General features: G+C 53.0%; 1 protein-coding gene across 2 annotated transcripts; it reads right to left on the minus strand.

Annotated features, from left to right (window-relative positions):
* Positions 1-1,232: 1,232 nt before the first annotated feature.
* KRP23_10726 (Titin) lies at positions 1,233-16,928 on the minus strand (the record flags this gene model as incomplete). Of its 2 annotated transcripts, XM_067881211.1 has the most annotated exons (2): positions 1,233-8,866; positions 9,827-16,928. In XM_067881211.1, 2 exons carry the CDS (start codon positions 16,926-16,928, stop codon positions 1,233-1,235), a joined length of 14,736 nt encoding a protein of 4,911 aa, XP_067741479.1. The 2 variants fall into 2 exon arrangements, with proteins under 2 accessions (XP_067741479.1, XP_067741478.1); XM_067881210.1 differs by lacking the exon at positions 9,827-16,928 and having other exon boundaries at positions 1,233-7,256.
* Between the last annotated feature and the right edge of the window lie 266 nt (positions 16,929-17,194).

The raw sequence follows: 17,194 nt of genomic DNA on the forward strand, positions 1-17,194 counted from the left end.
GCTCACCTTGATTCGACCAAGCGCGAGTTCGAGCTGCTCTGGGAAGAAGGACGGGTGCTTCAATGGGCCTCGAAGAGTTCTGCTTCCTCCATGTACCTGGGGAGGACGAGGACGAAACGATGAACCCCCCGGGAGAGGACAAGTACGTTGTTCATGTGTAGGATGTGGTTGTATTTTTCTCGCCTTTGCTTGCTCTAATCGAAACGACAAAGCGCTCTTTGTTCCCCCGCCGACCAATTTGGCAGGTATCCCGTCACCACGTGCACCGCCATCGCCCAAGTTGCCGTAGCAGTACGTCCATTTATGGGTCGGGGTGCACGTTTGAGGATTTGTGGAGCCTCCATGAGGGCCTTGATCGTCTGATTCCTCACAACCTTCAGCTGCCTCGACCGCCGCCTCGCGTTGTCCTGCTCGTCCGGCAGCTCTTCGTCGTCCGAGTCCATCACCGTCCAACAGAGACGTTGGAGGCGATGTTGGCTCTTGCTCGTCGTCGCATTCCATCGCAACCACCACATTAGCACGTGAGCAGCTCCTCTCTGTCGTCATTGTCTGGGTCAATTGCACTCACCGCGTCCAGCAGAGCACAAGACGACGCGCCATTCCGATGCTCGGCAGCTGCGGTGGCTGGACCCGGGAGACGCGAGCTCTCGGACAGAAGTTGACTCCCAGGTCACAAGCTTGTACGTAGAAGTCTCTGTTTGGGACACCTGCTGGAGCCTCCATAGTCTCTGGCTGGATTGACACTTCAACGGTCACCACCGGCAGATTGCAGGTTGTATGGCAGCCACCGCGTGTACCAGCTCATGGCATTCCTTGTGCTGGGACGTTGCAAGCACCTCAGAGCTGTCCAGTTTTAAATGGATTGGATATGGTGTACGGAGGTGTCAGTCTTGAGAGCTACTTGGTGCAATACGCGGACGCCAGCGATTTCTCCCTGGCAAAGGAAGTCAGTGTCACTACGACGTCAACGATCATCTCTGGTCTCGACAGTGGCAAGCCGTACTACGTCCGGGTGCTGACAGTGAATAGTCAAGGTCTCAACAGTGACTTCTGCGTGCGCGCGAACGCTCAAAGTCTACTTTGTCCAGACCACCTCGTGCTGGAGGACGGTAGCGTCGTCACAGGAGATTTCGTCTCTGCTGCGCCAAAGTAGACGAACACGAACGCGTAGCTCAATGCTTATCAATCAATGCATTTGCTTTTCATACAATGGTTCTACGTTACTCGTGTACCTACAGCGGCTGGGCGTACACAAAGTCTCCTGTGACGACGGAACTGTCCAGCAGCACTTGTTGGTCTGGACAGAGCAGGCTTTGCGTATTGGCGCGCTTGCAGAAAGCACTCTTCAATCCTTGACTGTTGACTGCGTATACTTGTGCATAGTAGGTTTTGCTGGAGTCCAATCCCGTGAGCAGTACCGTCAGCGCAGTAGTGGTTTGCTCTGTAGGGATTCTGAAATCGCTCATCTCAGAATACTGAACGACATATTCTTTGAGGTCGACGCCTCCAAACACCATGTTCGTAGCGCCGACGACAGGGCAGCTCCCCGGAACTTGCAGGGTGCCAGCACAAGGGTAACCATGAGCTGGAATTTGAGGGGCTAACCACGAGATACGAAGCTCGCCTGTAACCAGGGTGGTCTCGATAGTAAGTGTGTTCGGCTTGCCCGGGTCGGTGACGGCTGGTACCAGCGACGCAGGAGTTGATGTCTGGGGGGTACCTTGGCCACCGCGGTTCTTGGCAAATACGCGCACGTAGTAGAGAGTGCCCGGCGTGAGTCCCGTAATGGTGTACGAACGCTGTGCTGGGTCGTTCACTGTCACAGTCGTGCCCATCGTCAAGGCCAACGAGTCGAAACCTGCCGCCACATCCCACTGCACCACGTACGCCGAGATAGTGTCGCCTCCGTCGTCGCTTGGTGGTGCCCACCGAACTGTAAGCATCGTCGCACTGGTAATTCCTAGAGCCACTTGGGTTGGTGCACTTGGTGTCGTGTACGGCTGCATCTTCGTGGGCGACGAAAGCTGAAATTGACCAAAACCTTGAGAGTTCCGGGCCCGAATTTGTACGAAGTAAGGCGTTCCTTTGGTGAGAGACGATATCACACGTCGATATGGAGCCCGCACTCCGCTCATGATGGTCACAATAACTGAGCTTGGAATCGTGAAGGCACTATCAATGGCCCACTGCAGCTCGTAGGCAGTAACAGTGTCACCACCGTTGTCGTCTGGAGGGCTAAAAAGCACCACGAGCTCAGATACTGAGTACACCTCTAAAGTCACTGCCGTCGACGGGCCTGGTACCACCATTGGCTTCTGCGGATTCGGAGCAGCTCCTGCTTTACCGAAGCCGACCTCATTGTATGCGGACACACGCAGATTGTAAAGTTGGCCCTTGTTCAGTGCTCCTATCGACGGCACGATGCGACTTCCTACACAGCTTGGAGGCAACACACCAGAGCGTACCTTCGCGACGAGGACATCGTACGTACCCATCGTACATGTCAACGGATCACTGCACGTTAACTTGACGTCCTTTACAGCCAGAGCAAAATCGTCTTTAGTGTCAAGGAATGTGATTGACCACGTGTAACTCCCATCAGTTGCCGCAACAGTGCTACGCGCAACATCCACGCCAGCCGAGATACTAGCGAAATAGTTCAGCTTGGATTGCATTGAACCCGATTTCTCGAGACGTCCGAAAGGAAATACAGATTTGCTTGTGCATGTAGGGCTTGCAACCGTGCAAAACACCTTCGAATTCGTCACAACAGCAGAGCCTAACTCTTCACGCGTTGTGGCCACGGCATTCCATGGAATGGGCTCTGAAGGTTCAGGCGTGTTGCGGCGCGTGAGCTGCAAGGTGAAGTAGCCGCTACCGATCGGAGCAGTCGTGTCAGCACTTGTACGTTTCGTTTGTACACGCCACACTGCCGTCGTCGGTGCTACAGGGCACCAAGCATCTTGCTGACCTCGGTTCGTGAACAATGGTGACGGATCATATTCGATTCGATACATCCGAACAGGATTGCCGCCGTCACTTGTAGGCGCACCCCACGTCGCCACCAGCTGAGTTGCTACGCCGGGATTTACATCCACTGCCACATTAGTTGGCGGACCCGGGACTTGAAGCGGTGGTATCACACTTGTAGGTGATGTTTGAGCACGAATTCCCAACCCGAGCGCATTCTTGGCTGTCACCGCGACAAAGTAGGCCTGCCCGGGTATCAAGGGCGAGATCGTGTGCGTCAACGTAGCTGCGTCTAGCGTTTCGTAAAATGCGTAGCCCACCGCTGCTTCGCCAACCACAGCTAGTTCCACCACAGACTTTTGGGGGAGAGCCTGCTGTCTCAAGCCTGCTATACCGACCGGCCACGAGCCTGGACACGCGATGTCGCCGCCAGGCAAGCACAGCACTCCACTTCCATCGACAGCGTTGTCGCCATCTTTTACACCTAGGAATGCATCTGCTGGCGTGAGCTTCGACGGCTCGACAATAAGAGGAGGCAAGTTGCCCACATTCGAAATGAATGTTATCGTCCAAACCTGTCCGATAACGAAAGCATTTCCTGCTGACGCCATTAACTCCAAGTTTACATTCACAACGCCAATCGTTGGGAGAGTTTCAAGTGCTAGTTTCAAGTTGGCCGCACTAATAGTCGCAGGTAAGTAGTTGGTCCATGCTGAGCCCTTGTAACCAAGCCTGAAGAATCCTCCCACAGTTGTAGTAGCATGATACGTCACTAACACTTGCACTTCTGACTTCCCCGGAAACGTTGGCAGAGCAGGAACATTAATTCCAGATGTAAGTTCGTATACGTTCCCGGAAACGTCTTGACTGCCCACCACGGTGCCTATCTCCATCTGGAGCAAACGTTGATTTCCAGCGTTCAAGTCCACGTTGTCGAATGTTATCGTCCACTGATAGCCGAGCCCACTATTAAGTGTAGTGCGAGACACTTCCACGTGGCCAATAGTAAGTATTCCTCCTGCTGCGATATTCATGAGCGCGCTGCGTAGGTTTTCCGGCGAGCTGTCCATATCCAGATCCTCAGACTCCCCACCTCCAAACAACAATGAAAAGGGCGCCTTCGTAGGCGTCGTCTTCCATTTCAGCTCAACTACTTGCACTTCCGGTCGGGACTGGGCGCACCACCACTCGATCTTGTAGCTAGTAAGACCTAAACCGCCATTGAAAGCAGGTCTTTGCCATGTCACTGTTGCCGAGTCGATAGGATTCGGTGACACCGTTACCGTGCTTACTTTCGCATTGATAGGCCCGTCCGAATGCCGAATTGGCGCCACTGGAGCAGGTGCAAGTGTTGCGCGGCTATACCCTATGGAGTTCTTGACCTTAACCTGAGCAAAGTAGCGCGTTCCGGTTGTGAGCCCTGTCAGGTAATAAATCCGTGGGCCACCCGTATACAGTTCAGGAATCAAGGCACTAGTAGCGAGCACCTCGATAGGGGCGCTCTTAGTGGCAGAATCAAACGTCGAGACGGTATCCACATCAATCCAAAATGCAGAGATTGCAGCACCTTGTGTCCCCTTTCCATCGCGAATCGATGGTTGGATCTGGAGCTGCAATATGGTGCCTGCAAATGGATAAAGAGCGACTGATAACGGTGCATCGGGTGCCCGATCCTTGGTCAGCACGGACAAGGGCGTACTCCACTGTCGATTGTCAGGAGGAACACCGTTCGGCGCAATCTGCTGCACTGGTACTGAATTTACCGCGGCAACTCGCACAAAATACTTTGTTGCGACGACGAGGCTCGATATCAGGTAACGGAATGGCGGGGAGCCCTGGATAAGTGCGCCACCAATTTCTTCTGGCGGGAAAGTGTAGTACGTGATGGAATACGAGCGGCTATTGAAGTTGTCGCAGGTATGGTGCCCATCAACTTGCACTACTGTCGTACTTAAGACCTGGGATACCTCTAGCACGCAGCCCAGTTCAGAAATCGTAAACTTAGAGCCATCAGGCAAGAGCGTCGTAAGTGCTGTTGTTACCGTTAACATAAAGTTCGTCAGTGAAGTGACGCATCCATTGCATACCGAAAGTCCGTGCTTGAACGTTGAGTCGAGGTCCCATTGCACAATGTACGATGAGATATCCTTGTTGAAGTCTGGACTCATATTTGACGTCGCCAGCGCAGGTGGCGAAATGAACACTTCGATCTCATGTCCAGAGACGACCAACAAATCCACGTTCGAAGGTGGCCCAGGCACTTGCATTGGCGTAGCAGTAATAGGACCCCCTCCTGGCGCAGCTCCTTTTCCATTAAAATTGTAGGCGTACACTTCGATATTGTACTGCTGGCCCATTGTCAGCTTCTTTGTTGTCTGCGTCGGCAAATAGTAGCATTTAGTACACGCACTGCCATAGATTTGAACCACTGAGTCGGCCGGATACAACCGGGGAACCTTGGCCCGCAAGTACCCAAGAGGCGACGCCACGCTCAACATATCCACAGTCCACACGTATCCCCTCGTCCATTCATAAACCGTGACAGAGATTTGGGTCGAACCCTTATACCCGGTTTCACGGCCACTCAAGTCTCCAAGGTACAGCCGCGTGTTGTGCAGCCCTGGTGAACTCCCATCAGTAAGAACAGTGTACCAGTCACCACCAACTCGAATGAAATAGCCCGGAAGTCCGTACGCTGCGGAGTAGAAGTTGCACATTTCTCCAGCAGAGCACGTCACGAAAATCTCGCCCTCAGTCACATCCACCTTACCTGATAGCGCTTGGTACGATCTGTCACGAGCGACATCCACCGTTTGGATCGTGTCGAGGTTCTCCAGTGCGTATCGTAGCTGGTCCGCGCTGGATTCAGCATTGAGAGGCCGAGTGTACAGGCCCTGGTAGCCCACTTGCAAGGTGCCACTCATGGTGAGCGCAGGGTTGTCGTTGTACACGCCGTCGATAGAGGCGGCCGTATTTGGTGTAATGACGGCGTCAGAATCTGTAGTCCCCTGTGCGATGCCTAAACTGATGTCTCCGTACACGCGATGGAATACAATTATGATGTCAGCTGGATTCGCAGTGCTGCACAGCATCGTCTGCGCCGGCACGCTCGACACGCTGATGCTATCCGCTTCGACGCCGATGAATGCCAGTAGCTCTGCTTCTACATCTGCCAGCTTTGCATCAAACTTGATCGTGTCGTCATCCTCTCCCTTATACGTGAACTTGACCGTTCCCTTGGTCGCCGTGCACGAGAAAACGACTATCTCCTTGCGGAAGTTGGTCGTACCAGCTTGAACTTCTCCGACCGACGCTATGGTGTTGGAATCCGGCACCAGTAACGGCAGCGCGCCAGGTTGTGCCGTGAACGTGATTTGGAACTCGGCAGTCACAGCTAACGTTGTCGCTGCCGAACTGATATCGACTGATCCGACGCTAGATAGCTGTTCCAGGGCCGATTCGAGGGTGGCAATGGTACTAGCTCCCGTCGGCCCAGCCGTTAACGTTGTAGTATCCACGCCACGAAATTTCAACGTGAACGTCCCCGCAGCAAGGATCGTCAGCTTTTGAACCGCACTAGCCGTGGGCTGAATCATGTTGCTCGACCACGCAAGACTCGGAGCACTGGTTGTAATGCGCTGCGTCCTGTACAAGACGTCTGCGTCCGTGATAAAGACCTCTGCAGGATTCGCTGTGAACTTGGAAGACGTATCCCACCGAACCTGGTACTTCGTGATAGGACTGCCATTATCCGATGCCGGCGGATCGAAGGAAAGCCACAACTGGTCGCCCACAGCATTCGACCCCTTGGTGACCTCCCGGGTGAACACAACAGCACCTTCACCCGTCAGCATACTTGCATTGCCTTGCAGCAGTGGCAAGTCACCCGAATTCAGGACGTTGTCCAGGAACGTCACCAACCAAGAGTATCCTCCCTCATGACCAGGACCTGAGCGCTGCACGCTCACTCTACCAACCACGTCCAGGGCTTCCAGCTTTTCTTGCAACGACGAGCCGTCCGATGTTGATTTTGCCGCCGTCTCTAGCGCATTCCATTTGATCGGTGCCGTCACTGCAGTCAGGTAGGAGAGAGTGAAAGTTCCACTCAGCGCATTGCCCTTCCGTACCTCCCGCACCGATATCCGACTACCCGTTCCTACCAGCGAACTCGTAACGAGTAAGGGAGGAGCATCACCATCGTAGTCTACGAATGTAACTGTCCACGTATATCCAAACTGTGGCGAAGGTGCCGACCGCTTAACTTGCACAGTGTTAATGTTGCCCATGGCTTCAAGCTCGTTTTCGATTTGTGCCGCGTCTGCATTGAACGGAATCGGCGACGACGCTCCGATAAAAAAACTACCGCTGAGAACATTGCCATCAGTGAGGGTATCTGTTTTGCAGACGGTTCCTGCTTTGAAATTCGCGTCCACAGCACAGATGAACTGAGGTAAATTCCCCTCGGACTCTTCGAACGCCACCGTCCAAATGCAACCTCCTTGATCGTCCACAAGGGATCGAGTCACCAGCACATTCCCGAAAATTGGCAACCGGTTTAGATCTGTACTAAGTTGAGCAGCGGTGCTGGTGACAGCATTGGCAGCAGCAGCAACAAAGGTATTTCCAGCATCAAAGCCACCCTTGTCCACTATAGATGTCTCGACGGTACCAACTACACCGACTTCTGTCAAAACGTTGTTCTCCTGTGTCTGGAAGTTGGAGCACCCTGTGCTTTTCCCCTCCAGTTTATTCACGGCCGTACGCACGCCATTGCCATGGAAAAAGATGCGGTAGACAAACCCGATTGCTGCTTTATCAGCATATGCCTCCCGGGTAACAAATACGTGGTCAATGTTGGACAGTTCCTCGAGTTTTGTTTTCATGTCACCAGCCGAAGCATCGAACGGGATACAAGCAGTATCTTTTTCCAACCCAAGGTGGTCAAACCCCAGTTTATACGACCCCACCACTAACGGCTTTTCTGCTGTAACGATCACTTCCTGCACCATCGTATCTGTCCCCATCGCCATGTTCGTGTTCATCGCCACAGAGCACCTACTAGCCACGTTCCCCACAGTCGTGAACGAGGGCGTGCACGTCATCGATAAGGTCTCACCAGCAACGCTATTGCCAATAAAAGTGACCTGGAAGACATATCCGTAGCCAAACTCTGGCGAGGCATCGCCATCGCGTGTGACGACGATATCTGTAGCAGCGAGAGCAGAGTTTGCAACTGTGGTCAATTTATCCTTCACCGTTCCTGCGTCAGCGTCCCAGTTAATAGCAGCTGTCACAGCCCCGATTTTCGTGAACGCTCCCGCATTGTCTGATACCTCCCGTTCAAAAAGCAAGGTAAACGTGCCAGTAATGGCAGCATCTGCAGAGATGGTCACTGTCTGCACCGTAGGAACGCGGAAAGCGAATGAACCTGTGATACACGCCCCAGTAGGACATAACTCTGGAGAAGCGTACGTTTGCAGTGTTTGAACTTCTGGTATGCTTGCAGCTTCAGTCGTGATCTCCTGGATCTCAGTGATGTGAGACGCTGCGAGCCGTATTTCTTGAACTTCGCGCTCGTAGAGTGCATACCCCGCATCAATGTTTTGCACGGCCAAAGCTGAGCCACTTGGTTCAATAGAAGCTGATGGTGTAAACGCACCAATGCCGATGTCGGTTAAAGCAGCGACGTGGACGTAGTAGTTGCTACCAGCAAGAAGGTTAGGGATCACATACGAGTTGGCCGGAATGGGAGCAACTGGCTGCACAATCGAGATCGTTGCACTGGAACTGTGACCACTAGAAAAATCATCTTGCTCGTCCCACTCAATTTGATAAAACTTCAGACTTGCTCCACCATCGAATAGCGGATTTATCCACTCCGCTTTAACGGACGTCGCTGAAATGACACTAAGAGTGAAGTTTTGTGGTGCGCTGGGAGACTGATTCGTGACAACTACCGATGACGGAACAGTTGGGCAAGGAGCACCAGCACCTTTGGCGTTGAATGCCGTGACGCGGATGCTATACGATGAACTGGCAATTAAAATGTCGGAACGGACCCCGGTAATTGCGTCGTCTCCACCTATCATGAAAGAGCGTTTCGTTTCATCCACAAGTCCAAATGAAGCAGGCGAGTCAAATGCTGGGGAGGTGTCCCATTCGATCATATATTGGGTAATAGAAACTCCACCATCTCCTCCATAGTAATATTTGTCAATCGACGGCGGCTTCCATTCCACCATAATAGCATAGCTCGAGAGAACAGTTGCTGTGGTATCCTCAGGCCTACCGGGAGTACGATCCGTTGGCCTAGCATACTTCGGAACTGGAAGTACGTACGAACCAGCACCTTGATCATTCAGAGCGAGAACGCGAACGTAATAAGTAGTTATGACCGGCGTGAAGATATTATAGAAGTAAGGGCCGGTATTGGTGGAGCCAACTTCCACCACGGTTTGGAAGTCATAGTTGGGGATATCCACGTTTGAGAAGGTGCTTGATGTGTCCCATTGAATACGGTAGCCGAGGATTGCTGTCCCGCCATCGTTCAAAGGAGCACTCCAGCGAAGCTTCAAATACTTTCTAGAAAGTACGAGCAATTCGACATCTTGGGGAACGGAAGGCGTTGATCGCGGAATTTGAAATGAAGGGTTGATACTTGTTGCGTAACCAAAGCCTTCGCTGTTGTGTGCTCGCACCCGGATGGCGTATTTCTGACCTGTCTTAAGCTTGGGAATAACATAGTGTAGCTTTCCTGGTAGCGTAACCTCAGCCGCACTCCCCGGAACTTCGTTTTGCTCACAATAAAACGACGGCTGAATCCCACCAAGGGTTTGCGCTGATAGTACCCGTGCACCTGGTCCTTGAAGCTCCGTTCCGTCGACACTCAAAAGCGAAACATCATTCTTGAATTCCGATAGAAACGTGATAACCCAGTTATATCCGTATCCATTAGTCGTCTTGGTAACGTTCACCCCTCCGATCGTAACCAAACTTTCGAGAGCAGTTTGCAGATCGATCGCTGAAATGTTGTGTGGCAAGGGTCGAGTCGTATCCGACACTCCTCCACTGGCAAAAGCGACCCTAAACGTTCCGCTGATCGGTTGCAATCCTTTCTGAATTGAGTCGACAAAGATACCAGGGTTATTCCCTGTCCAACTGTCGCTCGGATATACCTGGATGAGTTCTTGTGGGCCGACGTGGCCTGCCAAAAAGGTAATTTTCCACTCGTAACCATAGGCACTCTTGAAGACTGGTACTGGGATCGTAACTTCAAGATCTGTGTCAATTGTGATGGTAGTAGCAGTTGGTGTGGCTGTAATCGTGCGCTGGTTCCCAGCGATCCAGATCTTGTCGTCTTTTGCAAGGTTCGTCTCGTCCATTGTGGAGGTGGACAACGTTGGGTGGCGCATCACTATTTTACCGGTCGCTGTTACAAACAGCGTGGACACGCGTGTGGACTCTAGTCTCGAAACATCTACAGTGCCAATCGTGGATAGCCGCTCTAAACGCTCTTTCACCGAGTTCAAACCAACCGCCGCGGCATCCCACTGGAGATTCTCGGTCGCCTCCCTGCCAAACGACAACTTGAAGTATCCGCTTAGCGTCCTTGAGTCGGCGAAATCCACCAGACGCTGGATTTCTGGGAGGCCTTTTCCTGCAGAGGTGGTAATGATCTGCTGCTCTAGAGTTCCTTCTGCGCGAAACCATTCCACTTTGTATTTGTCCAGACGGCACGCGTCTCCGTCCACAGTGCTCGCACTCCAGTCAAGTGCTAATGTCGTACCGTCAACCACGCTAGCGATGACAGACTGAGGAGGCTGAGGTTGGCCACAGGTGACTGCAGTGGAAAGAGGTGATGTAGCGGACCCAAAGCCGTCTGCATTGTAAGCCATAACGTGAGCATAGTACTTTACCCCTGGTCGTAGATCAGTGAGATAAAAGCGGAAAGGGTCTGAGCCTGTCACTTTGTTCGCGACGCGAACAACAGCACTCGTCCCCGATAGCTGTGAATCAGCTACGGTCATTGTAAAAATGTTTCCTGCGCCAACCATTTCCTCGCCTCGAAGGTACGCAAACGTGACCGACCAGATAGCCGTATTGATGTCCTTGTTTCTTATGGCCTTCGTCACCTTGATAGAGTATAGCGTGGTTATCGCTTGCAGAGCTGCTTGCATCTCCAGTGCTGACGCACTGACAGAGATCGTCCCAGTAGTTTTGTCTCCAAACGTTAAGGTGAACGCGCCATCCACGACCGAGACCCCATCTGTAAACACTTCTTGAACTTCATGAGTGAAATCACCGATCGCTAGATCACAGAAGCCCTGTACAGCTTCGACAACACTGATTCGAGGAAAATCGCCAGTTAGTTGTGTTCCATCGGCAACCAGTGGTGCCAAATCGCCAGGATTGTGCGAAAATGTGATTTTCCAAGCATAGCCCCATGACACACGCGCACGAGTAACTTTAACGGGATCGACCGCGACGTTAGTCGTATCAGTGATGATAGCAAGGGCGTCGGTCATGTCGGCAACATTACAGTCGAATGGCAAAGCAGCAGTTGTGTGGCCGCCCCAGGAAAGAGTAAAGGTGCCTCCCACGCCCACCGAGCTACGGTAGCTGGTAGTCACGTGCTGCACCTCCTTTTTTTCTTGAATGCTTGCCGCACCGTAGTCAATACTGGAGCTGTCAAAGTTTGGCGATGAATCCCATTCAATCCGGTACATCGTTACTCGAGCACCCCCTGAATAAAATGGGGCCCAATAGTTAATCGATAACCACGTGGATCCGTGGAATTCTCCGAGAGCCACTCCAGTCGGTGGCGTCGGGACCACTGAACTTGTAGACGTCTGTACTTGGAACACCGACACCGAGTCGCTTATGCCCTTGGCGTTCTCAGCAAAAATGCGGAACGCATAAGTTTGACTGCTTTCGAGGATGAGATTGTTTTGCTTGGTCACTGCGACGGCGTCATTGCCACGAACATACACTTTTAAATTGTCGCTAGCAGGTGTGGCTACAAGTAGCGGAATCTTTTTCATCGGATAGCTTCCCCAGAATGAAATGGTATGAATGACAGTTCCGCTGCGCATTATTGACGTAACACTAACACCGTCTACACTGTCAAGCTTTTCCAGTTCAGTCTTAAGATCACCGTTTAGAGTACTCCATGGAATGCCGGCTCTCGCTTCGCTTGCAAAGCTCAAACTATACGTTGTCGCGGCAGAAGCGTCAATCACCTCCAGGAGAATAGTTTGAGTGGCGACAGGATTCCCGACATTAACCACATTCGGAAATGCGGCATTTGGACTTCGTGTCCCAATACGGGCTTCTGTGCCTCGCCAGTCATGCTCAGGAATTGCATCAATAGTATCTAGACTTCCATCGTACGAGCGGAATACTAGATTCCATTTCCGCCCATTTGAGATGTGGTAGGCGCGTGTTCTCACAATCCTGTCTGAAAAGCTGCCGCTCTTCACTGTTAAGTATCTTGGATCTTTGGCGTCGATCGTGTATTTGCTCATGTCAGCAGACACAGAAGGAAGCCACAACTCATCGCCTACAGTTACGAGGCTGGTCAGGTCCTCTGTTGTTTGCAGTTTGTTATCGAACAGGTACACCTTTGGATTAGCCGATACGACACTGTCGCCCGCGTATGCGACGTCGGTTGTAACGATTGCTCCCGCAACAGTTATGACCTTAAACTTGGAACCACCAACGAAAAATACGCCATTCACACTAAATCCGTGGTCTCGAGGCAGCTCAAACGTTTTCGAGTCCTTCGACACCGCAACCACTTGCGCTAATCGAGTAATACTGACATATCCCGGCAACGGTTTTATTTGCTTCGTAATCAACCCAGCCAATACAGCAAGGTTCTGCGCAGTTGTCCCAGCAAATGCTGTGGTCAGCGTAATATCCAAAGGAGTCATCGACTGAATCGTTCGGGGACCGCCGATGTCCGTGTCCACAACCAAAGTTTCACCAATCGCCAGAAATCGAGTGGGGTCGATTGTCACTCCTCCAAGTCGGATATTCGACAAAACTTGATTACTCCCTACGGCGTCGGCAGTGAGCTCTAAAGAGTAGACGCCGATATCACCTGCAGTTTTGTCCCCAAGAGCCAGAACCGAATCCACGGCACTGAGTTTCTGCAATTCCTGTGTGACCTTCATGTGAGTAGCAGAGAACCCGATCGCCTCAGTAGTCTCTCCACCAAACCATATACGGAAGGATCCGCTGATATCGTCTTGCTTGGCGTCAGTGAACACTGTGACCGTCGGATAAACGCTAATCAGCGCGTTTTGGCCGGTTAAACGCGCATGCTGGATGAAAATGGAATCTTGACCAGTTTCTTCTTGCGCAAACGTTACATGCCAAGCCTTCCCGTAGGCACCATACTGGCTTACACTCACGTTGACAGTACCGGGGACAGTGATCGAGTCAATTGCATCGCGCATTTCAGCCGCCCCTGTGTTCTTGAATGACAGAGGCGAGGTCACCTCGCCCAGATACGACAAAGTAAACGTCCCGCCGATGATACTTGATGCATCTGCGAGAATGGTCTGTATTCCGGCTTGGCCTTTCGAACAGGAGCCCTCGTATTTGACCGTATGAACTTGTCCGTAGACTGGCAGGTTGGTCAGGCTTGGCACCCACGGATCACAGGGGGCAGCTCCAAATGACGCTGAATCGAATTGCAGTGTTGGCCACTCGCCCGTCGGATAGTGTCCCCAGAAACGCACGTTGTAGTCGTGGAAATCCAAGATTTTCAAAGAGCGAGCTTCACCAGTAAAGAAATCACAGGATCCGGCTGGACTAACAGAAATCTTCGTTGTGCCCAGTGCCGGTGGAGTGGTAACTGTAAACTCGCAAGAATGCCTGGAAAAGTCGTTGGGGTTCCGGCTCACTTGTATGATAGTGTCTTTGGGTAACACATCAACTTGGTTCTGCGTAAGCGCGCTGGCAACAGTGAGCATGCCAGTGTTATCGTAGTCGGTAACCTTCGACGTCGCCGACCCAGCCAATAATATCACCTTGAACGCGCGTACCTCCTCTACAGTCACCTTGTCCACGACGTCAAGAGCAATCAGCTTGCTCTGTATCGTGCTCGCTGTGCCCGTCTTGCCTAGGGAGATGCAATCGGTTGTCTCGATTCCAAGCTTAAGTGTGAAGGTGCCACCTGTAGCCGTTGTCGGACCAAACAACCGAACCACCTGAACAGACGACGGTGCTCCGACAACATACGTATCACACACTCGCTCGTCGTTGTTGATCTCGAAGTACCCGTAGTGCTGAGCTGGAGCAGCATGTTGATCTGCGTCGATTCCATGTGTGACCTCTGCGGCTGAACCTGTTTTGACGGAGGTCAGCGAAGACACCAGTTGTAGCCCAGGATATTTGCTGTCCACAACATCTTCAGCGACGTTGTCAAACGAGATCGTCCATGCATATCCATACGGCCCAAGCTCGCTCCCTGAGCCATCCAGCTTAAGTACAGCCCACTTCTCCGTAAAATCTGGCTTGACGTGGCTCAGCTCCACATCAATGTACGAGCTGCCTTCTGCAGGCTGTACTCGCACAGTAAATATGTGTCCTCCAACGTCTATGCGCACACTCTTCAAAAGTAACTTGCACTGAGAGGCAGTCAACGGTGTCGTCGTTGTGAGACGGTTGTTATTTGTGGAAAAGGAAATATCTTCCTGCCCTGTCAGCACGCACAGCGCGCGCGTGACTGAAACTGGGCGGAGGCTAGGAAGGCTGTTCAGAGCGCTCTCGAGAGTGCTGGCTGTCGAATGCACTGACAACTTTGACGACACGTCGTCCCCGTATTGCAGGCGAAAAGTCCCGGCAATATCGTTCTCAAGAGAATTGTAGATATAAAGTTTCTTGATTGCTGGTTTTCCAAACGTATCCCCGACCACATACTCGAACAAATACTTCGACACTGGGTCACCATGGTCAACTGGGCTCGAAAGACGAAGCTCCATCTGCGAGCCAGAAAGAGGCCACATCCCAGTGATACCTGGCGCCTCCGGGGACGTAGCCACGGACGCAAGGAGTGGTAAGGCACCTCGCCCACGCTGCTGTAATTCTGTCGTGCTTGTACCGTAGCCATTCTCGTTTCGAGCGTATGCCCGCACAAAGTATTCTTGACCCGGCACCAGCCCATCAATAATTGTTTCGAAAGCAACATCCACACCTTTCACTAGTTCTTGCACCACCACACTTACACCTGTACCTCTCAGCATCGTTTCGTCATCAACAACTAGCAAAGGCAAGTCGCCCAAATTCGACAGGAAAGTGATGGTCCAAGTTGCGCCAAACTCTGAATTATCCACACGGGTCACATTCAGTCGTCCAACCGTGGCAAGGCTCTGAAGCTTGGTCCGTACGTCGACAGCGGTGTCGTCAAAGTTGATCACCGCCCCACCCACGGCTTGAAAGCTGACTGCAAAAGATCCGCTAATGTCATCAGTTGTTGCCTCCGTAGAGATCGACTGCACTTCAGCCACAACTCCACCAACCTCTCGTGAAGCCACAATCGCGGTTGCTGCGAAATCTCCCTTGATCGCATTTAAAGTCATTCGACGGGACTCATCTTCCACGATAGACGCCGTCACTGTGCAGGTTGTACAGGCGGCACCATACACGTCAACGAAGTTTGAGGTCCCAGTCTTTTTGTCAACACGGAAGCACGGAGATGTGGGGCAGTTCCCGCTATCGAGCGACTCGAACGTTACGTACCAGCGATAGCCGTTCGATTTGGTGGGGCCAACACGCGAAACATCAATGGTTCCAACACCAGGTAACGCACCCAACGCGCGTTTCATGTCGGCTGCCTCTGCGTTCGCGCTGAGCGTTGCCTTTTTGCGTGCGTATGCCGTGACGTGCAGTGTAGAGGCACCCGTCCACGCATTTACGAGCGTGATAGTGTTGGCGGTAATACTTGCCACCTCTACGTCTTGGGTCCCAATTCGAACCTGCTGCCGGGCAGCAAGTTTAGAGCTAAAGTCGCTGGAAGTAGCCACGTCGTTCGAGGTCTTGGTGACTTGAACGTTCCCCAGCGCCGTATCCATAATTTCGACAACAACAGCAGACGCGCCACGAACGTGGTAGGAGTCCAATGGCAGCTCGGAGTCTGTAAACGGTGCAGTAGTATGCACCGTAAACTCTTCTCCTCCGATCCGCACTCGGTCTCCGCGGTTCACAACCCCCAGCATGGAAGCTTTCGCCGTTCTCGACCCTGCTGCAACCGTAGCTGTAATTGCTGGATGCGTGGCCACCCAGTCCCCTTCAAAGCCCACCGACAAGTCAAACGTGCCACCCAGCACTTGTGTCCCCGTGTTCGTCGACACGACCTCCCAGACCTCAGGGTAGTACCCGGGGACGCCCGTCGCGACGCGAAGACCCTCAAACGACAGCACGCGGTTTGGCGGCTGCGTCCCTGGACACCCCGTCGTGTCGCCATCCAGCGTGTCCGTCTGCTTCCCGTTCCCAAGGTACGCGCCGTCGAACGTGATCGTGTACACGTATCCGTTCTTGGCGGCGCTGTAGGCCGACCTGGAGACGCCGACGCTGTCCACTGTGGGCAGCTCTTCCAGTGCCATCTCCAACTCCACGTCGCTGGCGTTCCACGGGATGCAGGGCGTCATCTGGGCGCCGAACTGGAGCTTGTAGGCCCCCGCGAGGATGGGCCCGTTGGCCGCCACCGAGAACGTCTGCACCTCGTCCACGCGCCGCGCCACGTCCACTTTGTAGCCGAGCACGGGCGCGCCATTGACGCCTTCAGGCTTGACGTTGAGCGGCGGGGAGAACTGCACGCGCATGGACGAGTCGCTCGCTGGAGACACGAGGATCTTCTCGGGCGGACCAGGGACGTCCTCCGGAGTGAAGAACGCCGCCCCCACTACGGTAACCAGCAGCAGCAGCAGCCCGAATAGAAGCGTCCACGACATATTCCGCACTCGGTGCAGTGTACGCCGAGACCTCATGCTGCGCTTTTAGCTTGCCACGGTCGAGTCGGGATTTGACAGGGAAATCTTGGCGAAAGGGCGCGGATCCGTCAACGACGAGTCACCCGGTGCTGAAGCCGTCGTCAATGAGCTAGCATGGCCGCGGTCTTGCCGGCGAAGACGCTCCCATGGCTCCCGTATGCGGGGCGCTTTACCTGGAGTCTCAGCAAATGCCGTGTGCGGAATGCAACTTGAGAAAGTGGCTGATG

Source organism: Phytophthora ramorum (genome assembly GCF_020800215.1).
Source record: "Phytophthora ramorum isolate Pr-102 chromosome Unknown Phyram_PR-102_s0010, whole genome shotgun sequence".
NCBI classification, from domain to species: Eukaryota; Oomycota; class Peronosporomycetes; order Peronosporales; family Peronosporaceae; genus Phytophthora; species Phytophthora ramorum.